This window comes from Natator depressus, chromosome 2 (genome assembly GCF_965152275.1).
Source record: "Natator depressus isolate rNatDep1 chromosome 2, rNatDep2.hap1, whole genome shotgun sequence".
Classification (NCBI taxonomy): domain Eukaryota; kingdom Metazoa; phylum Chordata; order Testudines; family Cheloniidae; genus Natator; species Natator depressus.
In genome coordinates this window covers 200,398,114-200,425,324 of record NC_134235.1, presented here as the reverse complement: position 1 = coordinate 200,425,324, position 27,211 = coordinate 200,398,114, and the positions used below count along the sequence as shown (strand labels likewise).

General features: G+C 41.9%; 1 protein-coding gene across 2 annotated transcripts in view; it reads left to right on the top strand.

The window, feature by feature from the left end:
• CHN2 (chimerin 2) overlaps positions 1–27,211 on the top strand; it is a 195,018-nt gene that overhangs the window by 131,192 nt on the left and 36,615 nt on the right. Inside the window, exon 7 of one of the 2 annotated variants that reach the window (XM_074945723.1) lies at positions 26,367–26,444. The exons of the other annotated variant lie outside the window; for it this stretch is intronic. Coding sequence (XP_074801824.1) covers positions 26,367–26,444 — 78 coding nt within the window. The remainder of the gene's footprint in view (positions 1–26,366; positions 26,445–27,211) is intronic. 2 annotated transcript variants of the gene reach the window in all.

Genomic DNA, 27,211 nt, shown 5'->3' with positions numbered 1-27,211 from the left:
GGATTTACAGTTTGGTTCAATGGCGCTCAGCACCCCCACGATACAAATTGTTCCAGCACCCATGTGGGAATAGTACGTTCCCCAGCATGTCTCTTGGCCTGCTTCCCAGACATTGGGGCTCACAGAAGTCGTGCCTGGTTTCCTGCTCCTAAAGCTGGTGGCTGCAGCTGCTCTTTTGGCTCCCCTGGAAAAAAGGAAATGGAAAGGAGAGGAGGAGAGCTGGTGAGCTGACAGCCATAGCATTTGAATGAAGGAGGCAGTTCCTGGCTGATCTATGAAAAAACACTATTCCTATTCCCTTGGAGGCTGCTTGAGTGCCATCCCAGAAGGTGTTAGGAGCCTTCATTGACATCAATGGGAACAAAAGGTGCTTAGCATCTCTAGGATAAGGCTCCCACACGGCATCTTGCAGGATAAGGCCCTTTAGTACCATGCAGACCCACGCTGACTTTCACTTCCGCCTCAACCCCCCAATACTCATAGTTTCTCCTCAGTCTCTTCCATTGCAGCAGTGGTACACCCCCGAGGAGCGTTTTTGGTCCCACACTTGGATTCTACCTGTCAGTCTCCCTGGTGTGGCTCTAAAGAGTCCAGATATAGATGCTATTGGAGCAACATCCTCAGCCCCAGTCTCCTACAAAAAAGGGGAGGTAGAGACTGAGAAATGTCTAATTCAATCACAAATTAGAACAATTAATTTTTAAAAGCATCCCCTATTGGGGAGGCTCACTGTAGCAATCCCTCAGAATTTAAGAAGGGCATTTTTTATTAAAGTAACACTTTAGAAGCAACTGTAGTGTTCTTTTATCTACTGCCCAGGAATATCTTCCTTCCCTCTATTTCTCCTTCAGTCAATACCTTTCGGTACCCAGGCAGGAAAAACCCTCCCATAAAACACCCCATACCACCTTTGTTTCCTCATTGTTTCCCATCTTCCCTTCCCAGGACAAGAAAAAGTATTTCTCTTGGCTTGTACCCACTTTATGCATCTTCAAAAATTCCACTACAGATACTCTGGTTTCTACCAAAGGGACGTCAGCACCGCAAAAGAAAACAGTCACGTTCCACCACAGCACAGAAGATACAGCAAGGACCAGCAGCAAAGAGGCTAATGGAAGTCCCTTAGCAAAAATTTGCAATGCTTTGAAAATGTAGGGGTTAAACTGCAGGCTCACCCGGAAGAACAAATATTCTAAATAGAATTGTTCTTGGCCAATATAGTACTCTTGGTACTGCTTGTTTAGGAAAGAAAGGTATTGAAATTCTCATTTTTTTAAATAATTAGGTTCCAAATTTCAGAAGCAAAGCAACCCATAGACACACATAATCATCGCACCATTGTAAGTGCAAAAGTAGTTGTAAAACAGAGTATTTAAGAATCTCTGGGGGTTTTTTTGCCAATATGAACAAACCCAATGTTATATTATGTGTTTTACCTGGATGTTTTAGCATCCATGCAAACTACTTTATTGCAGTGGTTCCCCAATTGTGCCACCAATGCCACACAGACCACTTACTGGTGTTACAAAGAGAGGTGGCTAGTCATATGGCACCGCCTCATCTTATAACATTAGATTGTGTTAAAGATGGCTAAAAATATGGTAAGCACTGTCCTAACTTCACTGCTCCACATGAGCAATTGCTGCAGTTGATGGCAATTACTGTTAGTTGGTGCTTATTGGGCGGGGATGTGGTCTGCACCATTGCAAATGAGAGGGGAGATGATCCATAAAACAGTCTCACTATTCAGATGAGATCCATGCTACGAAAGAGCCCGGGGATCTCTGCTCTGAGGGTCTCATTTAAGCCTACAAGGAGAAGGCTGCTTGCAGTGTAAGGAATTGTGCTCTGGAAGCAGGTGGCTGTCTGAAGGGGCACCCAAAACCAGCTGCTGCTCTTTGAGTAGGCCGAGGGAAAGGAGTTCCCTCACCCACTGCTAATGCTCCTTGTGTAGCTGGGGAATGAAGGTGGCTCCCAGTCTGCCCACACTGACTCCTTTTTGAGTAGGCTAGGAAGGAGGGGGCACCCCCTTCCCTTGTCTGGGTAGTTGGGGGGGGCACCTACCACTCCTTGGTTGGTTGGAGACAGCCCCTCACCTCCTGGTGTATAGGACCCAGTGGAGGAGCTTATCTCCTGGAGCAGAGGTCCCAGCAAGGTGGCCCCACTGTCACCTCCGTGCAATAAGGTGAAGGCTGAGTGTATGTCGAGCTGACACCACTCTGCTATCCAAGCAGGGTGCTATACTGGGGAGGTGGGATGGTGGCTGGGGTGCATACAAACACAAAAAGTCCTGTGCTGGGGTGACAGTAGAGCCTCCAAACAAGGGACCTCATATTTTTACTCATCTGAACAAACGTTACAAAGTTTGGGGTGACCTATTTGAGAGCCTTGGGCCCAATTTTCAGAGGCGTTGAGCATTCGCAGTTCCCACTAACTTAAGTAAAAAATGCGTGTGCTCAGCAGATCTGAAGGTTAAGTCCACTGAGATGGAAATTCCTATTAAATCATCTAATATATGTGGAATAGGTTTTAATCCACCTACAGGATTATTTCCCTTAAGCATATTCTCCAGTTCTCAATAACTGATATGGTTGGTTTTCTACTACTTCTCCTAGAAGACTACTGCAGATTGATTACATTATAGGTAGTGTGGTGTAGGAAAGCTGCCTGACATGATCCATTAAAAGACCCTGTTTTCAGCTGCTTATAACTTTGCCCAACTTCAGCCATTTGGACTGAAGTTTTCCATCTCAGCTGTCTGTGCCAGGCTGAATTTTTGGGGGAAATGTTCAGCAAAAACAGCTCCTCTGTTTGTCAGAGTGACATTAAAGAAAAACACATTATTTTGCCTTTGTTAAAAAATTCTTATAATGAGGGCTGGTTGGGAATTTTTTCACAAATTTCTTGTTTTGAAAAGTTTCAGAAGTGTTGAAATGGGCTATTTTGACATTTTCTGAACAAAATGTTCTCTGTTTTTTGGTTCAAAATGATCGTTTGTTTTGAAATTTAAATTTAGCTAAATAGTTAAAAAAAATTAAAATGTCAAAATAAAAATGAAATATTTTGAATCAAAACGATATGATTAGTGTGATCCAAATTGTAATTTTTTTCAGTTTGTGAAAAATTTTGAGATTTTGATATGTCATCCCAATTTAGGAGAGGAAAATATTTTGATATCTTGAAAATATTCCCAGAATGGGAAAACTGTTTCCCAATCAGATACACTTACAACCATTTAATTGAGAAGCTCTTGCACCTCCATGCTTTGGAGCATGGTTTGAAAATTGGCCGTGGGATGGCTTTTATGTCTTGGATGTGACTTTTGCCAGCCCTGTGAAAAAATCAACCCAAATTTGATCAAGTTGTAAGCTTTTGAAAAATTACACCAGTAGAGACTGGTTAGTTTGGTAACTAAATTTTCTAAAAATTCCATCTGCACTGAAGATGTTCAGCCAGGAGTTGCAGCGACTGAGCAGGACCTTGCCTGCAATTGCTTTTTCAGGTTGCTGCAGCACCAGAACTGAGGATAAGAAGAGTCTCTCTGTTGTTCTCAGTGGTCTCCCTAATGGCACCCAGGAAGCAAGGAGGGGGAGAAAACAGCCTGACTGAAATGAAGAGTGGAACTAAGCCAAGAGGACAGGAAGGGGGTAGACTGGGGCATAGCTCTTGAGGAAACTGGGATGAGGATGGAGCACTGGGGAAGGGACTGAGAGCTGGGGCATAAAGAGGATATTGGAACTGGGATGTGGAACTAAGCAGCAAGAGAGACTGGGACAAAGAGCTGAGAGGTGTTGGAAGGGCATTGGGACACAAGCAGTCTAGAGGCGCCATCGGTAGAAGGGGTTGGGAGTGGGGAGGAGGCAGTGAAAACAGTGCAATCTTAATTCATTCCCTGTGTGCATATGCAGTATGATACTCTCTTTAATTACGTGATCGTATATTTTTTTTCCACCGGACCCTTACCTCATTCAGTGCACAGATGGATGGTGCTCAGGTAGTGAATCAGGGTTGTGTGGTTAATGAGCCTCCTGTGTCATTTGTTGTGAAGCTGGAACATGCACAGTGAATGAGGCAGGGGATTGCAGGAAGAAAAGGATGGTCTCAAGGTTAAGGGGGATGAATGCTGCATAGAGAATTGGAATCTATCCCTGCCTCTGCCACAAAGTTACTGTTTGATGCTGGCCAGGTTACTTAAACCATACTTTTCACAGGTGGCTACTAATTGTGTGTTCCTCCTTTTCTGAATGCCCACATTGAGATCCTGGGGTCTGATTTCCATTAGTGCTGAGCCCTCACAACTACAGCTGAAGTCAATGGGAGCTGTTCTCTGGACATATGAAGTGCTATAAAATGCTAAATTCTCTGAAAAATTATGCCCCAGGTTTTCAAATTGGGAGTGCAACATTAGTGGACACTTTTGACATTAATCTCTTTCTGCCTCAGTTCCCAACCTGTAAAATGGGGATATTATCACCCAGCCCCTTATCTCACAAGATTGTGAAAATAGATGAATTAATGTTTGTGAAGTACTCAGACACAGTAGTGATGAGTGCCATAGAAAGGCCTATGAGGAAACTATTGATTCTGTGTGCAGAACAGGGTTTGGATGGTGTGACTACATACATTGAATAATGAAGATAGAATGAAATACTGAATAGCTGCTCATTCAGTGAGGACAGTCCATCTTGTACACTGAATGAGGCAGAAGTGCTGTGGAAAAAATAGTCTTTCATTACATGATCACAAACTATCTTAATGCATAAATGGTTGAATTAAGGTAGATTATTTTGGATGTACAGCCAATCGGTAAAATCCTACCCCCATCAAGACAATTACAAAACTCTCAGTGACTTCAGTGGTACCAGGGTGTCACTCTAGGTCTGGAAAGTAAATAGGAAATTATTTTTTTTATTTTGCTTTGCAAAAATTTACTCGCTTGACAGTGAGTAATCAGTTGTTCACTGAGTGCACAACAGCATGACTTTGGAAAACAGCCCCTGGTCTATTTCATTAACCGTTGGAAAGAAACAAAAGAAATAGGGAGTGTTTGGGTTTTTAGATCAAAATGTGACTGAATATAACATTCCTTACTACTAGGACAGAGGCCTGCCAGCTTCATGGCTCACACAGGCATAACTTTGAGTCCTATTACTGTAATAAAAAGGGAGGGAAATGAATATTACGCAGACCTCTTTCTCAGAAAATGCTTCACAGGCTTCCTCCATTAGTCAAAACATATCCCCTCTGTGGTCAGTTACTTTCCATCAGCCAGAGGCAGGAGTCTTGTTGATATGCTGAGGATTCTTATTAACATTTCCTCCTTACTATTAATAGTTATTATGGGTAAAGGTCCCAGTGTGTACTAGACACTTTATAAACAAATAAGGGGACAAGGTACTTGCCCTGGGCAGAGGGAACTTGCAGTCCGTAGGGGTTTTCTTGAAGTAAAATGAATATCACTAGGCCATTTTATTTATTTATTTATTATTTTTAAGGATTTGTCCAGCATGCATAGCCTTAGTAGTTACTGCAGATGTTGTTTTCCAAAAGTTAGAAATTTCATAGGCAATCCACAATGGAATGCAAATATGACCGTGGGTATGTTAAGAACTAGATTTTGAGTAAACCAAAAAGGAAACCCCAACAACCAAGAAAACAACCTCAGAAGTTAAACCAAACAGATGTACCATTATAATTCCCTGTGGACTGCCAAATTCCAGCTCTAGAAAACCATGAAAGAGACTAAATTCCAAACATAGGGAGCCAGTAATGAGAAGTTCCCACTGCCAGTCCAGAGGAGTTCCACCCTGGAAACTGACAGAGCATTGTAGCTTATTTTAATTGTCATGATAGGGCAAAGAGTGAGGTATAACTGCACTTTAAAATTAAAAGTAAGCTAGAACAGAGACTTCTTCAGCATAGATGGTAGGTGCTTACAGCAGCCCACCCCTACTGAAGAGGCTGGCAACGACATTTTTTTATCGTATGGAACTTCAAGTTAGCCTTCAAGGTTTAGCCCTAAGCAAAGCATGTTAAGTTAGTTCAGCTTGTAGGTGACCGAGGCATTGATGACCTTTGCAAAGTCTGCTTTAGAGAGGAAATTTCAGTCTCGTGGCCAAATCAAGTGAAATAAGATGTTACAGACCAAAGTTTTTACCTGACAGTCCAGGTGCAGTATTGGGGGAGAAAAAAAAAACGTTTTGGCAAAAGCTACATATGCACCCTTGATAGACAGTGCAGCACCAGTGCTGCCCTTTTCCACCATGTGCTTCCAGTGACTGTCAGCACAAGCAATAGAATGCAATCACATGCTTCTGCTAATTCCGAATACAAGCACTAGCATCTAGAGCTAACACTGTTTTAATATTACATTTTCTAATATCTTTTTCCAACACCCTCTGGTATTTCAAAAGTACAGTGGAACACTTAGGGTGGCACTCTGAGTTAGGCCAGGGCTTTTTTAATCTTTGGAGACTTGGTTCAACAATGAATTAAATACAAATGAAAAATTTGTTCAGTGCTTTCAAACTGCCATGCATATCCTCTCATATCCTCACATATCCAGTCCAGGTTTTAAAAAAATGATTCTATTAAGTGAATATAAAATCATTATAACAATCAGATTTTGTGAATCTGAAACTCGTTATCTGAATGTTTCTAATATTCCATGAGACGTTCAGATGATCACAGTTTATCTGTACACAGTTTGGCAATGTTACATCAATCTAGTAACCTCTGCTTTAGAGAGGCCCAGAACTCTTGGTAGCCTGGGAATTGGAAGTAAGGATGAATGTTCTTCGGCAGATCCATGGAGATGCATGCTATGCATGGCTTTACCTGGCACAATTGGTCTTTCACTTTCATTAGCCCTTTACTAAATTCAACAAATGTATCCAACTAAATATATATATTCTTGTGCTGTGCAAGCCTATGTATTAAAGTACTGAAACGCTATATTATATGGGCATAATAGTGCATAAATAGTAAATACTCTTATTATACTTTATTTTTCAAATAGATTGGTGATGCATCACATGGACTAAGCCTCCCTGCATATTGCACAATGAATGAAACAGCTGTTCAATATTTATTTTTATCTTCACTGTTGAGCGAGTGGACCCCCTGTTCATTCAGTACACAGTCCTGGGCTCATTTATTGCAGGTTGTCTGTCCTGTCCTAAGAGCCTAGATACGAGCTCAGTCAAAATTAGATGTCTGTCCACAACATCTGTGCCTTAATTATTGCATCTCTTCCACCCTGTACACTAACTGACAGAGGGATTCTGTAGAAAATAAACTCTGCGGTACGCTTAAAGTCTGTCTTGTCATGCACACAAGGGGGCAGAGTTCAGGTTGCACAAGTAATCTTAACTTAGGCATTTCCTGATTTTGGAATGCTTCACTTTACAACCTTACAGTCGTTTTTTAAATTTTAATGTCCTAAGTTAAAACAAATAAGAAAACAGACATTTTGTGATATGGAAGTACAGCATTTTTTAGACAGCGGTGCCACTCAATATTGTCTAAACCTTTTTTTGGTCAAAGTTCCAAAAAGCTTTACCCGACAAAGTGTTACCCTGAAAGGTAAATGTTTGTCAAAGTTATAAGCAACTGAAAAGGCGGTTTTCAGATGAAAATGTTAGGCAACTTTAACTGTGGCTGTCAGTCTAGTCTCCAGCAATATTTTCTCTTTTATAAACTCATATTTCATGAATATACATATGTGGTGTGGACTTGAACTTTTACAGCAGCAAGGTTTGTTTCCCAAGTAGGCTGGGGTTTGGCAGGAATTAAAGTTGACGGTTTCTGATTATAGAATATCTAAAGTTCTAGTTAATATTCAAGGAAAATTCTAGGCTTTAACAAACAAGCTAAACAAATTCTTTGTGTTTTTCAGTTTATAAAGGGTTGGGGTTTTGTTTTGTTTTGTTTTTATTAGAGCCAATAGATTTTCTGAAGAAATAGGGGGATTTGGTTACTGTGGGTGAAACATTGACTGTGGGCAAAATCTGACTGAAAGGCATACTCCGCAGTGAATTGGAAGCAGGGTTCTCCCTCCCCCCACCCCTTTTTACTTCACATGTTAATCACTTCATCACTAAACTCATGTTAGTCTGTTCTTAAAGGAATTTTAAGACAAAGTATTTCATCTAGTATACTTTTCAGAACACTATGAAGTATTTTTGGTATTCTAGTGCTAGGTCCTGACACCAATGTTTGTAATTCTTCATTAAAATCTTGAAAATAAAATGTCTTGTTCTTGAAGGGTTTTTTGTTCCATTTTATTAATTTTAACTCCTACTCCCCTTGATATTAAAGAGAAAAACTTATTTGTTATAAAAATAGATGCTGAAAATAGGGGCTGCTTGCCAGCCTGTCCGGTCTCTGGGTCTTTTTGTTCAGTGTTTGTACAACACTTACACAGTAGGAACATGGTCTATGACTGGGGCCTCCTGAATGCTATCACAGTATAAATATACAGGTTGAACCTCTCTAGTCTGGCACTCTCTGGTCCAGCAAAATCCATGGTCCGGCATGATTTTAGTTAGCCGGATGTCCGCTTATTGTGGGCGAGGCCAAGTTTCCTGCAATCTGGCAAAGTTTTGTTTACAGCTGCCAGTCCTGGCTCTCAGTGTTCTGTGCTGCTATTTAGCTCTAATTTACCCCTAAATTTAAATTACCCCTAATTTACCCCTCTTATTTCTAAGAGACCAGCAAACAGTGGAAGTGTTGGTAATGATGCTAAGCGTAAGCATGTGTCAATATCCATATAGCAAAAGGTGGAATTGTTGCAGAAATTGGAAAAGGGCACATTGGTATGTTGTTCCATTTATTCACCGAGGTGAATAAAAAATAAAGAGAGACCTGCTCACTACAATACTGTTTTGACCTCCTGTGGTTCGGCAAATTCTCTGGTTCGGCACCAGTCAGGTCCCGAGGGTGCCGGACTAGAGAGGTTCAACCTGTATAATATAACAATAAGGGTCTGACTGCACAGTGAGTGGGAGTTTTACCTGAGTAAGGTATGTCTGCCCAGTGCAACCTGTGCACACGGTTCAACACTCCACATTATGATCTATTTAAATAACAGTAAACCAGTGTGGTTTCTAAAATGAAAAATACAGCTGGCTAGCAAATTCACAATCTCTGGAATACTAATTGATAATAGATTACTTTGAAGTTGATGGGGTTTACTGTTCACAGTAAATCTGTGGTTTACTATGGATTTAATAGCACAAAGCAAAAATCTTCTCACTGGGTGATTCTACAGTTTCAAAAAGCAAAAGTGTCCCCAAAAGTTGAAGTGCTCCTATAATGATGATATGCGTATAAATTGCTAAACAGCTAATGACATATACACTGAAGTACTTCTAACTATTAGAAGTGTTCTGATCGCTCACTTCACATTGTGTCACTATATAGTTAACAACATCATTTCAGTGTTGGAGGGTTGTGTTTTATTTATTTATATATTTTAGAATAGTTTATTTAGGCAACAAGTCAGTGTGATTAGTGATTCAAGATGTGTTGCAGATTTGAAGAATAAAAAGATGCCTCTCTCAGAGGCATTAGCTAACTAACTATTTTATCCTTTTATGCAGTTATAATAGGAGTGCCATCTCAACTTAATGTGATCAAGGAGTGATTGGAATGTTGATGATAATACTGTGTTAAACTTTGTAAAACTATAGCGAAAATACTGGTCCGAATGTGCTCAGTCGGATGGCCCACTCCCAAGAAAAGACAGGCAATTACACAGAAGTGGGAAGCAGATGATGGAGAGCACAAGGTGAAAGCTTGTCCCCATGGTGGGGACTTACACTAAGAACCATCCCAATGATTCTGAACTGTACTAACATGTCATCAGAATATTCACTGACTTCTTCACATCCAAGACCAGGCTTTCTTTGTCAAAAAAAAAAAAAAAAGAAAGAAAGAAAGATGATCCTAGTAGTTGTAAATTTTCTTTAACATTGCATTTTTGGAGAGAGAATATTCACAAACAGATTTATTGAGATGCCCAAGAAAAATTCCTAATTGTCAATTTGTATTTTTCTGATTCAGAGATGCATTGGAAAGGTTTACTAAAATCTTACCGTTTCTTTTAACTTAGAGTATAAACTTCGCATTGTTTCGTGATAAATTAGTGAGATGATCTCTTTATTTGTCCCTGTTTGATCTCTAAGACTCTTTTGAGCTGATTTGGTATTAAGCACTCAGCACAGGCTTTAAAAAGCAGTGCAAACTCCATTAGAATGCCTTACCAAAATCTGGTTAGGTGACTCGACCAGACTGGTACAGACAACTGGACATCTGGATGTCACATATCTCCTTGGCCCGTATGAATCTGGGCAAAGATCTGTGGGTGTCACTGATGCCCCCACTGGTAGCATTGGTAGAAGGTCTACTTCTGGTGATAGATGAAGACCAGATATCAGATTGCGTTGACCTACCTATATGAATGCTAATAGGAGTAGGCAGAGGTGCTTTTTGGTGGCATCATTTTCAGGTATCTGAGAGAGGCCAGTGGGAAAATTTCCAGTAATTACATCTTTGCCCCCAAGCACTCCCTCAGAGAAGCCTCCACAGGGCTCATCTTGCCCCTGCTCTTGTTCCATGAGTGTGTGGGATTATTGGATTAATGAGAAGGTATGGGCTATAGTGCTTTCTCTGTCCTGATTACGTCCAGTTCTTTTTTGTTTCATCTGATCCAGCCAGTGATGTAGATCAGGAGTTCCCGACCGTTTTCTTTCTGAGGCTCCTGCCCCAACATGCTCTAAAAACTCCATGGCCTACCTGTGCCACAGCAACTGTTTTTCAGCCAGCATTTGAGGGTAACAAGCAGAGCAATTGCCTGGGGCCCCACACCACAGGGGCCGCCGTGAAGCTACATTGCTCAGGGTTCGGCTTCAACCCCAGGAAGTGGGGATCAGGGCCCCGAGCTGCAGTCCTGTATGGTGGGACTTCGGCTTTCTCCCCTGGACTCTAGCAAGGCTAATGCTGGCCCTGCTTGGTGGCCCCCCCCCCGAGACCTGCTCGCGACCTGCCAGGGGGCCCCGGACCCCTGGTTGAGTACCACTGGTGTAGAATACCTTCCTCTGTGCTTGTTAGATTGGTAGACTGGGTGAAGCAGACAGAAGGCTCACTGAGGAATATATCTGTCCCTGTTGAGGAGTATATTGGTGTGCCTGACATTTGTTACTAGAATCTGCAGCCTGAGAGTGGTGTTGGATGCTGAGCTGCTGTTTGACATTCAAATACAGCCATGTCTAGCAAAGCTTTTTCTCACCTACTTCTAACCTGGACATTACAATGGGTTCCTTTGGAAGTGGGTCTTGCTAACATGATCCATGCCTTTGCCACTGCCCCATTACATTATTGCAATGTGCTCTGCATTGGGTTACACCTTAAATCAAGCTGGAAACTGAAGCCACAGCAGAATGCAGCAGCTCGTTCAGTAGGTCCATGCGCTCCAAGACCACATGACATAGGTGCACTGAGAGTGGCATTGGTTGGGTGCCTGATAGTTTCCAGGTAGAATTCTTAAGATTTTGAGTTTTGACCTCTGAAGCCCTCTGGGTGTGTCCACACTGCACCTGACAGATGTGATTCCCAGCCCAAGGTAGATAGGCTGGCCCTAGCACTGCTTAAAATTTTTTTTAAAAAGCAGTGTGGACATTGTGGCACTGGCAGCAGCTTTGGTAGCTGCCCGAGTCCCAGTCTACCCAACCCTCTTGGTCTGAAGTGAGGCGGCTTGCCCAAACTGCGCCAGTGCTGCAGTGTCCACACTGCTATTTTTAGCGTACTAGCTTGAGCTGAGCTAGTGTGAGTCTGTCTATCCATACAGTGTAGACATACCCTTAGTGGCTTTCTTGACCACTAAAGAGATCACCTCAATCCTTGTGTCACACTGCCAAATGTGCAGTCGGCTAAGATGCTTGAGCTGGATTTTCCTTGGTGGAAAAAGAGAAGGAGCTCACAAGTGGAATATACTGCCCCCTTTTGGTCCAAAACAACCAATATCTGACCCATAGGGTGTCTTCTCTTTACCCAGCCTTTTGGGTCAGGGATGGGCACGATATGAGCTCATAATTATGGAAAGTGCGGATTTTAGTTTGTGTGTGATTTTAGTTGGCTATTTTCTGGTTTCCATAGGAGCTGCTGGCTTTCTTTTGTCGTTGGTCTTTCAGTTATGTCAGAGAACTTAAGAGCCCATATAGGTTTTTTCCAAAAAATATTTATTATAGGTTAAAATAAAACAAGGGTGAGACAAGATGGCAGTCCCTTTACTGAAATTCCACTGTATTACAACCATAATAGGCTAACATGTTAAGCTTCTTAAAGCAAAGCAGATGGTTTTAACTGTAAAAAATGCACTTGAACCATGAGGGAATTAGCTTATTTGAATTGTATCTACAATATAAATTTTTTGCAGCCTAGTTTTAAAAAATATTGCACCCAGGAGTTGTAATTCCTAGTGCTGTGGTCTTAAAAAAATGTTTTTGTTTTCCTCCTAATTTATAATCTTTTCTTGATGTGAAGAGGGGTAATAGATATAGAGTGAAAACATACTATCCAGTGAGAATGTGCATACATCTAGAGTTTTCTTTAAATGCACTGAAGTCTGATTTTAATTCCTTTCTTGCACACTGGAATGCTTTTGGTTAGTTTGTGTCAGCCCCATGCTGAGTAAATCCTTCATTAATTCCTTCTATAATAAGTATGTCTCCTCTGTCCACCAAGGCTGGTGTGCTATATGTTACAAACAGCTGAGAGTCTAGGACACTGAAGCTGGGAAATGTATCCTGAATAGGCTCCAGCAAGGACATGACTGTGGTGTGCCTTTCTCTGGTAATGTTTAAATTAAGTCTGTCTTTCAGTTGACATCTTTGGAGAGCAAAAATGAAACCAAGAAAGGGCTATGATTCATATCAGACCACTCAAGACCTGTTTCTTTTCTTATTGCTCATTTTCAGCCATGAAAATAAGCTTTTTATTTTGTTTCCAACCATACTTTTAACTGTTTGTTAACTAGCAGTGCTAATAAATTCTAGGTAAGACTGAGGTTTTCTTTGTAGTTCAACAGAACATCATGGAACACATGATAAAACAAAATGTGTGTTTGTATGAAGAGTGTGTAATTGAAAGCACAATCTCACTTGAAATTCTTCAGCAGAACTCCTCTTCTAAAACTGAGAGTTTATCAGAGCAAAGTACTGTAGTATGTATTGCTTAATGTGCAACTAAGTAAAACTGACACCACCTTACTGAACAGATCCTGATCCTGTGTGCATACAGTGTCATATCTACTGGCCCATATCTATGAGATGCCAAGCACACTCAATTCCTATCCACTTCATTGAGAGTTGAGGGCACTCTCCGGTAGGATTAGACCTTTAAAGAGACCAAAAAAAAAATCCCTAAGGTTTGCTTTGCTTTGTTTTGTTTTCTCTAGCTCCTGTTAGCACTGTAGAGACAGTACAGTTAAGAAGGAGCTTGATGCACTCTGTTACTTTTTGTGTTAAGCACTACCACAATGTAAATGTTTAATAATAATAAACATGTAATTCCACAATGCCATGTTTAGAGTCCAATAGAAAGAAAGACAGCTAATTTTACAGTTGCTTGTGTCTTAAATCTGCTTGCCTTCCTGATTCATTAATAGTGAATAACTTTTTCCAGTGGGCTATAATTAAGGTGCTGTTACATCTAATGAATCATTCTGCATATTTTTATTCTCTGGAGGGAGGCTGCCTCTTCTTCATTATATATGTTCTAAGTAATAGCACTACATCTGTGATTTACAAGCTTGCGTGAACTTATGTTTCACTAAGTTCAGCAGAATTCAGTAAAATCATCTTTAAGCTTTGTAAATAATGGCTCACTATGATGCTCAGTACCCTGAATAGAAAGAGGCAGGAATGGTGGATCATTTCCCTAATCTGAGATACTGGGTTAGGATCTGATTCTGAGTAGTACTGTGTGCTCTTAACTCCCAAGTGGCTCCAGAGGAAGCTGAAGATGCTCAGGAGGCAACCAGTGGCTCCTAGGGTCAACTTTTTATTTGCTGTGACATGCACTCCTCTCCAAATCCCAACATTTCTTCACATTTACTGTCTGGCAACTGTTTTGTCAGTGGTGATGCAGGACAGTTACGACCATCCCCTCGTGGTAGATCGGTCTTATAGCAATTTTACAGATGGAAAAATGGAGGTGCAGAGAAGTTAATTAACTTTCCCCATTTCACACAGCCAGATACAGAACCCAGGAGTCCTGGCTTCCAGCCCCTTGCTCTGACCACTAGGTAACACATCCGTTCATTACAGCATCATATTTTAAGACGTCCTTTTACATGTCCTACTAATGTTTTCTTGCAAGTTGTCCTATTAGAAATATCTGATTGTTAGGTCACATTTAAAATCACTGCCTTTGATTTCATGATTTCTTGGTTTGTTTTTGTTCAGAGCAAATCACATATGCAACACCTACACACACATCTTTTGCTGAAGAAATATGCAGAATATAATGTACTATGTCTAAATAGGACGATTTTCTCCCAAAGAACTAATTAGTGAGATTCTAAGAAGTATATTGCATTTTATAAATATTGTCTGTATAAAGCTGCTAAAATACTTTAATTGGTCAAGATCTGGTGCTCTGCTATTTGCGTTGCCTCCCCACTGAATATAGAGTCCAGCTCTAGGGCCCTGACGTGATATTCAAAGCTCTCTAACAGACTGAACTTCATAACCTGAAAGATAGTCTTTCCCTTTGCAGCTATGACATCCTACAATAGTTGCATTCCATTGGAACAGGAAAACTATTGACCAATAGTGGGAGGCTCATGAATGCTGAAGACATATTAGGAGTTAGACCTAAAGTATGTAACTCATTCTCACAAGTGAGAAGAATGACCACAGAACTAACGGCTTTCAGAACTGAGGCACCAATTGTGCAAAGACCTAGGCACTTGTTTAACTTTACGTGCTGAGAGTGGCTAGTCCCATTGACTTCAGTGGCGCTACGCATAGTGTATAAAGTTAAACACATATGTAAGTCTTTGCAAGATTGCTGCGTAAAGTGCAAAACTAAGTTTAGTTTTTAATTTCCCTTAGTTTTCACACACACACACACACAGAAACAATAATCAACAAATAAGCTATAAACAAATCAAACTATCCTCTGGGGTGGGAAAGATGAAAACTAATAAGAACCTCAAAATATGTTTTTATATATTTGGAAGGTATTCGGATAGATACTATGGTCACAGGACTATGTAAGTACCTAACCAGATTAGATAGAGCAGCTGCACAGCTATATTGGAATGGTGGCAATTATGTATTTCAGAAAATGTTTCTTTACATTTGCTGTGTAATTTAGAAATGTTTGTGTTGAGGAGATGGAATTTACTGCATTTTTATTGTATGTTGCTGCTAGCGCTATAGAGGTAGTGGAATAAATTCGAGGCAGAGTAGTGATGTCATTCTCTCCTTTTTTTAAAAAAAAATCCCTTTTTTGTATTGAGAGCAGCCATCTGTCCTTCTTAGAACAATCACTGAAGCAGCTGTGCATGTAGTGCCATCAATAACAAAAGCTGCTACTTCATATCAGAGGGCAGCAGACTAGAGGTCGCTGGGAGTTATAAGAACGATCAGGGTCAACTGACACCTGATGCCACGCTGTATGGAAAAATAAAACTAGGATTATACAGTCTTTATGTGCGCATTGACTAGTAGATCAGTAGGGTCACCCTTTCGTCTGTGCTTTGTCTTTAGAAGCTATGGGAATGCATGAGTGTGTTAGGGATATTTCCCTATTACCACCTTCAGGGTAAAAAAAAAAAAGGCAGGAGGGGGAGCTGCGAGCAATGAATAAAGCAAATATTACGCACCATTTCTTTTGAAAGGACAGAAAAGGGGCATTGGCAGTCAGTACTTTATAATAGTTCAAAATGTACACTGTCAAACATTCTGAGTATTCTATAGCAAGCTGTGCCATACAGTGCAATGAATCATGATTTTGATGTTGCATCTGCAGCATAGTGTAGTTCCCTTGGCTGGCTATGGGAACAGAGAACCTGATCCAGGGCCTGCTTCTGATTAGACATTCTAGAGGTGCAGAAACCTCAGAGGGCTACATAAATAGTCTGCATCTCAGGCTCACCTGTTCTGGGAGTTGGGCTTTGTGCATAATTGGGTGGAGGAGAGGAAGTGAATGCATATGTTACATAGGATGGACTTGCCCATTCCCCTGAGCAGCTCTTCAAATCAGGTAAGTGAGGCCTTCTTCCCCCTAAGAAGCCCCAATCTTACGGCTAACTTTTACACTCCTTGTTCTGGGTCCATATAGGGAACAGGCAGTAATACAAATCTGGACTGTAATAACCTCCTTATATACCGCCAGAAGGAGGAGAGGAATCTATGGGACTCGGTTCATTTTTATTAAAAATAAAAAATATATACCTTGTGGAGTGCAGCATCTACCCTCTTTTCCCTAAAGCCAGATTGCTAAATGGGGGGCAGCTTTTACCTACCCTGTCATGTTTCCCAGGCTGAATTCCAGTTTTAAGCCATCTGCCAGAGATACAGCCATGCAGCCTTGCATCTCCTTGGATGACAATCATCTAGGTAGGAGTCTGCTCCTTACCACAGACACAGGGAAAACATTCAATGAAGCCTGGTTGGGTGGAGTGTCAGATTCCACATCTGGAAAGCTACAGACACCATATGCAGCCACCGCAGTAGGATCCATCTTTGGACACAGAAGAGTGTCCATAGATGCAGAACGCAGGCTGGCCACATGACAACCACAGCTGCAGAGGCTAATAGGCACAGGAATAGGCCCAGAATAATAGTACAACCCTTGGCTCTTCATCTGCCTGTCTTCTCTACACCAGACTTAAAATTACATGTATGCAAAACAGTTTCCCATGGCCCTCCCCTTGCTTCCAGGCTGTAGAAAGATCCTGAAACAGCAGGTTGTGATCATATCATAAAACACACCATTCTGCAGCAAAACTAATCTCCTCTCCCTTTCTCTAGAGACATGACTGTATTAGTCTGAAGCTGTTTGTTTTGTCAAATGTAACGGTTAAGGTTTGTTAAATTGCTTTTGATGACCATACTCCTTCCAGCTATGTTCTCTGTGTCTCTGATGCATCATGTTCTGCTCTCCACTAATTGTCCACTTCATCTCCTAATTTGTATGTGTAGTTGATGTCCTCATGTACTTGGCTGCATAGTTTGCAATTTTATTACAAGAAAAAGTCACAAGACTTTGTGGAAAAAATGTGAGCAGCAAAACAGAATAGAGATGTATAACATGATGGAAAATGTATAAACAGATTTCTAGTTCACACCCTTGGGTATTATATGGTGACACCACAAACTATGTAGACTGGATAGGTTAACGTTCGTATAAGGTTTACAAGAATAAGGCTGACATTTTTTTGTCTCTAATGCACACCCTGAAAATAACGAAAGCTGAAAACAAAATCACATAGCACTTGGTGCTAATCATTCTCAGCTCCCAGTGAGGACCATAAGGGACAAAGCCTGTAAGAATCATCTCCTGATAAACTGTGTTTTATAGATTGCCAAATCATATCGTCTCAACAAGCTATTTTACTTTATATCAATCTTTCCTTCAACTTGTGGCCTTCAAGTTCACTCACATTTAGCTATCTTGCTCTAGGGGAAAATTCATGGCAATATTTGCTGTTAGTTCCAGAGAATGCCCCAACAGGCTTTCCATTCAGGCAACTCCGCCAAAGTTACTTATGCAGTCCTTTCAGAGGTCAGCACACTCTGATGAGTGGATAGTGGCTCAGAACTTAATGGCTATTTTTGTCTGACTATGTGATTTGTGGGAAACTTCTCTGAAAATTATCCTCCTCCTCATTTTGTCATAAACCCACAAAGACTGGATTTTTGGTTCTCAGCATAAACAGCAGCACTGACTTTGGCACATACTGTTCAAAACAAGCCTACAGAATTAGGCTGCAGTATTGATTTCGTCTCATCCCGAAGGAAGATTTCCCGCATCACAATACAGTATTAGAACTGCTATGACAAGAAAGTGAAATAAACAAAAGATTTTCTTCAGCTACGGAAATTTACATTTTAAATGTCACTGTCTATGCCACAGCCAACAGATGATTACAAGCCGTGTGTTACTGTCTGATAACGCCTATCTCGAGGGCATTGTGACCCTTGAGATAGAGAAATGAGAATTATCCCATAAGCAATAATACATGACTTGGTGTGGGCTTATGGTGCCATATCTTGGACATGTGGTGAGGAGGTATGAGGTTAAACATCCAGTTCCTATGTCCATTGAGCAGACATGTTAGCTATATACTCTGGAGTTTATTATTGAACTCACTTGTTTTAATGGTCTGGCTGGCTGAGCTCTGCTCTATTCAAATATCTCATGATGTCATAGCTCTGAAATGTTGTAATTCAGAGCTTGATCTGTGATTTAGCTCAGTGGGAATTGAGGACTATCAGCACCTTACAGGATCTGGCCCTCAGTTAGATGGCTTCTTCAAATCAAAGACATTATCTAATGACATTATCTCATTATTATTCATGATAACTTCAACTTTGAATTATCCTAAAGGACCCTAACACTAAAACATAAATGTATCAATAACCAAATATATTCTACCAAAAAGGAGATGTGATTACTAATACTTAATTTATTTAGTCCAAGCTTATAAAATACAGAAGTGCTTACTTAATTTACTCTAAAAGATGTATAGAGAGATACTAAATGTCTGTTATTTAAAGAAAATACTGTCACAGCTTTGGCACCTCTAGAGAACATTGCCAATAGGATAACATCATCTAGGACTTTTGGCAAAATTTGGGTTAACTACTGTATCTGGATTCTGGTTAAACTACAGAAATAATGATCACTGGTGCTTTTATTATTTATAGCTGCAATAACTGTACACAGCTTTACAGATGCATTAATTTGAAATGTGCCTGTCCCAGAGAGGTTACAGTCTGACTCATTCAGATGCAGTACACAGGATAATAGTTCAATCACAATAATATGTGCTATGGGCCCCTATAGAGAGCAGGAGGGAGTACAGATATAAATTTAGTGAGAAAGGCCCAATTTTCAAATGAACTGGGATCCCAAAGGTAAAGTCTTCTATTAAGATTGCTTCAAAGCCCCCCCCTTCAGGACTTAGGAGGAAACATGGGAGGTTTATTTTTGGATATATTGAATTGGAGGTGTCAGAGACAGTCAGATGTGAGACTGAGATGTTTGGGAGGTGAAGGAGACAGAGCACAGAAGGATAGATTTGGGTGTTCTGAACATCAAAGTGGTAGCTGAAACCCTGGAAGCAGATTGGGTTGCCCAGGGAACCATATAGAAGGGCAAGGAGAGGGGCGTGAGGGCAGAACCCTGAGGGATACTGACACAGAACGGGATCTAGACCCACCAAAGGAGATGCTGAAAGAGTAGCCCATGAGGTAGGAGGAAAGCAGAGACACTCAGAAGCCTGGGGGGGAGGAGTGATTCACGCTGTTAAGGTCACAGGTAATAAACACTAAGTACAAAGAACAGGCCCATCAGCTTTGCCAGGTCATTAGTAACCTTGACAAGGTTGGAGCTGGATTGGAGAGGATAAAAGAGAGTGGGAGGAAAGGAAGTTGAGACAACAGGAAAAAATAGGCTAGATCTGCTGTTACCATGTTAATCTTGTGCTTCTTCAGGGCTACTCAAGGAGAGCATAGTAATACTTTATATACTCCTTCAGATCTCTCTTCAAGACCCATATCTGTCATGATACCTACAAGATATTAGCTGACTTATATTGGCTAGTTAGAGGGGCAGTAGGGGCTTGATGATATGTTTTTCAAACAAAATAAATATATATTAATGATTGTGTTTTACTCCTGTCTTGTACCTTTTCCTCTTAGATTATGACAGGAACCATGTCTTCATGTATATGTGGGCAGTACCTAGCGCATTGTTGGGACAACCATAAGATAAATAATAAGATTTATAATGAGAACTTTGCTTGTGTCAACCAATCTAGATTAGAAAATACTGAAATCTTCTTTGTATTAATTAGTATTTAACACATGGCACATCACACCTTCAAAGTGCTGAATATAGACTTTAATGTAATGTTTGTAAGAACTAAACAATGTTTGGTTTATTTAAAAAAAACCCTTAGAAATGAAAATACTATAATAGACACTTGCATCCTTTAAGGGGGAGCTCACAGCTTGGAGGAGCTCAGACCATCTTGCATTCAGGCAGAATTTTTACTGATTTCAGGAGGAGTTTTGCTTTAAAAAATCATTTAAATCATTTGAAAAAAGGACCGCAAGTGAGGGCATCAGCTGATCAGTGTTCTCAGTGCCACAATATTTGACTACATAGTTATTTCTTCAATATTGTTTTGTGCTCCTCTCACAGCACTGGTGGAATCTAGGCAAGTTGGTGTGCAGATAAATTATTTCCCTTCTGATGGAAACTTCCATCAAAAATATTCCGGGAAAAGTATGTTCTGTTTTGATTGATTGAAAAAAGAAGCAGCAGCAGACAAAGTTCCCTGTCCTCTGTATGCTCTACTTTCCTAACCTGGAGCTCAGTTCTTCAAAGCTTCACTCACACGAGTAGTGACAAGTAGTCCTGGTGACCCTCAGTGAGAGTAACAGTTTCTTATATTAAGAAGATTTCAGGATCAGGCCCTGAAGCACCCCACCATGTACATCATGTAATGCTCAATGTCTATTACTGTTTCTCATGCAGAGCTTGTAACAATGCAGAAGCCTCTTTAACTTTCTCCTTTCATTCTCTTTTGCAATAGGGTCTATGTACTGGTTTAATATTTTGTAAACACAGCCTTTAGTTCAGTAGCCCTCATGACCATTTCCCCGGGCTCCTTTGTGACTTGTGGCTTATGAACAGCCTGGAATACTGTAGCATCCAGGCTTCTTTTGAGGTGGCTGCTCTGAGTGCCACAAACAGAACTCTTAAGGAGGAAATTAGGAAAAAAAAAAAAAAGTCAATACACTTTGCAAGATTTACACAGTGTGTGTCATCTCAACATTGTCTTTTTGAATCAGGCGAGAATCCTGCACACACACTCCACACTGTGGGGCATATCACACCAGTGAGGAAACAGGCAGCGCTTTGTTTATTAAGGGCTCAGTTGTGGATTTGCCACAACACCTGGGCATGGAGCAAGAGGTTGTTGCACCGCCCCAGGAGAGGCTCAGAAAAACAGATCGTGACTCAGAGAGGCATGATCTGCCTTCGGGTTCTTCTCCTCCTTGAAGGCCTGCACTGGCCTTATAGCCGAACCAAAGTATGCCCCTTGGCAGATTAGTGGGTGGAGCCAGGGCTCCCCCACCTACCCACCCCTGCCTGCCCATCCCATCCACTTGCATGGGGGCTGTAGAGGGCGATGCAGCAGACCCCTGGCGGCTGTTCTCCTTCCCAGGCAGCCACCCACAGTATGGCTATCTGGTGCAGGGGGATAGCAAGGCATTTTTTTGCTCCTTTATTCCCCTGCACAGGCATGCAGGATGAGCCACAAGGTGGCCTTTACTTTCAGCAACTCTTGACTGCTGCCCACACAGCTAAAATTGAATTTATGCAACAAGAACAACAAACTGAAGATTTTTTATAAATATTTTTCTTTCCTAGCCCCCAAATCCTTTTGTTAGCAATGATCTTTAAGTTAGTTGACACACTGTCCTGTACAATAGATCTTTTTAAAAGAAAGGGGGAAAAAAGCAATGAATAAAATGAATCACTTTTGAACTCTTGGACTGCATTGGAGCATGGGGAAGGAACAGAGCATCAGGGCTCATTACTTTGAGAACAGTTCAACTTGTTTGATTTTGCTGCTATTTGTTCTTTAAGTAGGGAGGGAGGGAATTTGTGTCCTATAGTATTTTGCCCTGAATCAGATCAGTTTTCAGCATCCTTTGTTGGACATTGAATCTAGTGTGGCTTCATATGATCAAGCCTGTTAAGAGAATACATTTACTGTGCACCTGCCTGTTATACATCCTGTGTTTGTAGTGAATCCTATTAAACAAATACCTGACAAAGGCATCAGCATGGTGGATAAAGCAACCTAGTGGATGAATACAATTTCAAATACAATAAACAACAAATACTGATCTGCCCTAGACATACATATGAACTGGATTAGCTTGGTTCTCCTTCTTTAAGTCAATTAGCTTAAACAATCCTATGAGAAATGCCAGTATTTCCACTAGGTACTATATGTCTGTCCTTAAGATGACATGTAATGTTTTAAAAGTAATATATTCTAATATGTAGATATTTTAAGATGTACACTATATCATCATAATCCTGTAGTTTGAGTGTCGCATCCACAATGTTATGTAAAAATATAGCTTATAAATGGGATTTTTATCAGTCCAGTGGCATCAATGCAAATGCTAAAGCATTATGAGGAAGCTGACCTCGCTGACTTTGATTCAGCCATGTTGAATATCAGAGAGGAACTATTTCATGTTTATGTTGAGGGTTCATAGCTACATAAGTGTTTTAAAAAAAAATGTCCAAAGCTAGTTACTGGATTATGATTTTCTCTGTCAGTGTGACAGATACATTTGAACTCATCTGAAACTGAAGTACTGAAATATAACATGCTGAGCGTTTAGGACAAAAGCCTTAAAGTGATGTGCTGATGCCCTAAGCTTTCATTCCTAAGGGCCTTATCCTGCTCCCATTGAAATCTATCCCTCTGAGAAGAAAAGGAGTACTTGTGGCACCTTAGCGACTAACAAATTTATTTGAGCATAAGCTTTTGGAGCTGTAGCTCACGAAAGCTTATGCTCAAATAAATTTGTTAGTCTCTAAGGTGCCACAAGTACTCCTTTTCTTTTTGCGGATACAGACTAACACGGCTGTTACTCTGAACCCTCTGAGAAGGTCACTGTTATCCTCATTGAACGGGACCAAGAGCAGGTCTTAAACGAGCGTTAACGTGACTCCCTGAAGTAGAGCGGAAGATATTTGGGACAGGGATAACATTCCTCTGGATCTAAGCCCCGAACATCTGCTGGGGCTAGATACATGTATCAAATTGTACATCCCGTCCTAAAACACTAAATGTCTGATTAAGAGCCGATCCACTGGAGAAGATTTTTTGGGCTCAAAGCTCTGATTTCTGATCTGGCAGTGAACAGGATGTATTAATTGAAGGATGCACAGAATTGCACCATGCAGCATGTTTAGAACTCCCGGCTGATCAGTTAACAGTGACACTCACAGGGCCGGTGCAAGGATATTTTGCGCCCTAGGCGAAACTTCCACCTTGCGCCCCGGAGAGCTGCAGCAGCAAAGGGAGCGCTCAAGACCGCGCAGCGCAGCCTCGCTGGAGAACTTTCCTCCGCCGGGGAGCCGGGAGGTGAAGGGGCAGAGGGGTCCCCGGGAGAGGCAGTGGTGGTTAGTGCTTGTGCTGTTGATTACACATAAATCACCAAATTCAAGTGTCATCATGGTGAGGAGCCCAGGCAGGCAATCTCACACACACACGCCGCCCAGGGAAGATTGCAGCCACCGGAGCAGCAGCGAGGCCGGGCTGGACACGAAGTGGGATCGGATGGAGAGCAGCGCCCTGGTGGAGAGAGGGGAAGCCCGCGGCAAGGCGCAGGGACCTCAGCGGCTCGCTCGCTTTCTCTTCCCCGCACGTTGGGGAGCTCCAGGGGGAGGGGACGGGACGGGACAGAAGCGCTGCTGGAATGGAGAGAAGCAGAGCTCCACGGGGAGCGAAGGCGGGGGGGCAGAGGCACACCCTGGAGGGTCAGCCTTGCACGCTCCACCTCTCCCCTTCCGACCCCACGTTCCCTGGCCCCTGCGTCCTCTCCCCCTTCCTTCCATCGCTGTGTCTCCTTCCCTCCTCCTCCTCCTCTCCAGCGTTTTCCTCCCTCACTCCCTCCCCAGAGACAAGGGAAGTGCCTGGGAAATGCAACCAAGGCAGGTCACCGGAGAGCCAGCCCCACTCTCCTGTGAGAAGATGCGCCCTGCCTCAGGTCCAGGGCACGGGCTTCTGATACAGTGCGAGCAGCCACGCCTTGCCGCGGACCTCTCCCCGGCAGAAGGAGGCTGGAAGTGTCCCAGGGGGTGATTCCCAAGCCCTCTGATTCTAGCTTCTTGATTTATTTGCTCCAGGCAGAGGTTTTCCCTGGCAGGAAAAAGGAACAAAGATGAACCCTCCTTGCGTGCACGGCTGGGTCGCCATGAGGCAACCTGTGCACAGCATGGGACAGAGCTGCCCAATGTAGTGTGTGGAAGAGACAGAGAGGGAGGGAGAACCTGGTTCCGGGGGAAGGCGGCTTGGGGAAAGGACAGAACTGCGCCCCGTCCCATTTTGGATGAAGCAAAATAAAAATTTGGGGCACCGCTTTTTGGTGCCCCCAAATCTTGGCACCCTAGGCAGCCCTCTAGTTCACCGAGTGGTTACACTGGCCCTGGCCACTCAGTTGTGCTTTCAGTTGGAAAAGAGGGTGAGCGCAGCACCTGTTTATGTAGCAAGAGGAGCCTCAGTGGAAAAGAAACAGTAACTAACTACCAAGGCTTCTAAATCTGATAGAAGAGAGAGAGAGAAAAAGTTATGCTGCCAATTAAGTGGAAAAGAAAGGGAAGAGAAGTACATTCAGGAGAGAAACAACTACGTCATTGTCACATTTGAAAAGCTGATTTTGCAGGTTACAGGACTTGTTAAATGCCCTAAGTAGTGCACTGTATGAAATTACACAGCCTGATCTTACTGATGGTTGGCCATCTGTCTCTGCAGGCTTTCATATCGGGAGAGCACAATTTTTACTAAGAGCATGTAAACTATGTAGTGGTGTTGTTTTAAGTCAGTGCATTAGATGAACCCCCTAGGATGTCTAAGGTATTGGGCTGTGGTAGAGCCAAAGGAAGAAACGACTTCACAAATTAACAAAAGTAAGTCTGTTAAGATCATTTAATTTGCTATTGATTTTGGGTTCAAGTGTGGAAAAGAATGGGCATAAAGGGAGAAACAAAGGGTGGCAGGGCTATTACTTGTCAGTTTCAGAAGCAACTCTCCTGGTAATATTGTCCACCCCTGTAGTACCTTCCCTCTGAGCATGTCAAGCATGTTACAGACACTAGAGAATGAAGCCTCACAATATCCCTCTGAGGTGGGTAACTATTATCCTCATTGTACTGATAGAGAAACAGAAATGAAAAGATTAAGTGACCTGCCCAAGGTCATTCAGAAGCCCATGGCAGAGATGGGATTAGAGCCCAGATTTCCAGTACTGGGCTTTAACCACATGTTATCCTTCCTCCCAAACATACATACTGCAGAAACTAGAGTGGGGGAACAGCTGGACTGGTGCCACTTAGGCCCCAGACCTGCCATCTGATCTGTGCAGGATGCACCCCTTGCAACTCTGCAGAGCTCCATTGTCTTCCATGGGCCTCTGCACAGGCTAAGGGGCTCCCCCTGTGATCCGATTGAATGGCTGGGGGCTTAGTATCCAATTTTTACTGAATGTGATCTAATTGCTCACTGCTAAGTGGACCCCCAACCAAATGCAGGCCACAAAAATGCTATTAATCCTTGGAGTACGACTGGATTTTTCACTTGCACAGGATATGAAAAAGAAGAGATTTTAGCCCTGCAAGATTAAACAATCATCAGGGTTTAACGGATTTAATCCACTGGTGTTCAGACTGGAATGGCTCATAAGTCTCCAAGTCTGAGTGTAATTGGATGCAGCATCAGAGCCTTTAAAAAAAAAACAGAAAAAAAAAAACATGCTACCAACTAGAAGTGATCTTTCCTTTGAAATTTGTTGTGGCATGAGGCCATAAAGCTGTCGCCCTGCCTGTATTTCTTCAGTCTCGCTGGATACCGTTGCTGGGGGGGTGGGGGAGGGGGAGTTTTGTTCAGTACATGAATTCCGACTCTTGTTTCAGGCACACGTCTGCCTTAAGAAATAGCACAAAGCAGGCTGTTACTTATTCAGATGCAGAAGCTCCTTCCATCACACAAGACGGCCCATTCAAGTCACATGCCAGAGGTCTCCGCAGAATGGGCTGCAGCTGCTTCAAATCTGCTGTCTAACATTAGAAGCAGTTGGACAAACCTGAGTACAGTAAGCCTCCCAGCCTCAGAGGAAGACAGGAAAAAGATCTGGGATCCAAGCACTATGTTCTCTGAGGAGCTGTGGCTTGAAAATGAGAAAAATTGTGCTGTTGTTCACAAGTCTAAGCGAGGAAGGAAACGTCAAGAGCTGCTGGCAGTGGCATTGGGGGTTAAGGCGGGAGTAAAGGGGGCACTATTATGGCAACCTCTGAAACTCTTTGCCTATTCACAGATCACCTCTTTGGTCAGAAGAGCAGCTTTAACTCAAAACGACAACCATTGCAACTATGAAAAAGCACACAATTTTAAGGTAAGAACAGCTTTGGAATGCTTCTGGTTTAAAGGTTGGTTTGTTTTTCCTGTGTAAAGTTTTGCACTGTGATTATATATTTCCATATAACTCTTTATGCCACATCCAAGAGGAGTATTTCAGAAAGTAGTTTTCTTCCTGTGTTAAAATCCATTGATTGTGTAATTCTGAACACATGTCGACAGGGCTATTTAATATGAATAACAATCTCTCTCAGAGCACAAGCAAAGTCAAGAACCTGCTGGATCCTGCCAAATGACAGATTTATATTTGAGCTCCTTAGACCTAGATGTATTTTATTTGTTTCTTGGAAATGATACTTCAGATTGATCACCTTAATCTTAAAATGTGTCAGTTTTGATAATAAAAATCTGACTTCTGAAAATCTACATTTTTATAGTGTGGTGTTAGTGCCGTTTTAACAATACACATTTGTGCTGTTTCTGTTTGCACTAAGTCTTGAAAGCCCAGTACCTACTAACAATAAACCAAAGTGCTGTGGTAGCATTGTCTGATATCTTTTGTTCATGCACCGTATGCCAAGGAAATGCTCTTTGAGTCCCACTGAGCTATTGGATATAGGCTTGTGCTTGCTTGTCAGACTAAAATGAATAGCTATACAAACTCAAGGATGCTTAAACGGATTGTCTTGTTGCTAGCTTATAGATACAAAATCAGATTCTTTTTTCAATCACAGCGTCTGGAATGCTGTGTGCGCTGGGGAAGTGACTCAGCCTTAGAAACTAGACTTCCAGTCATCTTGCTCT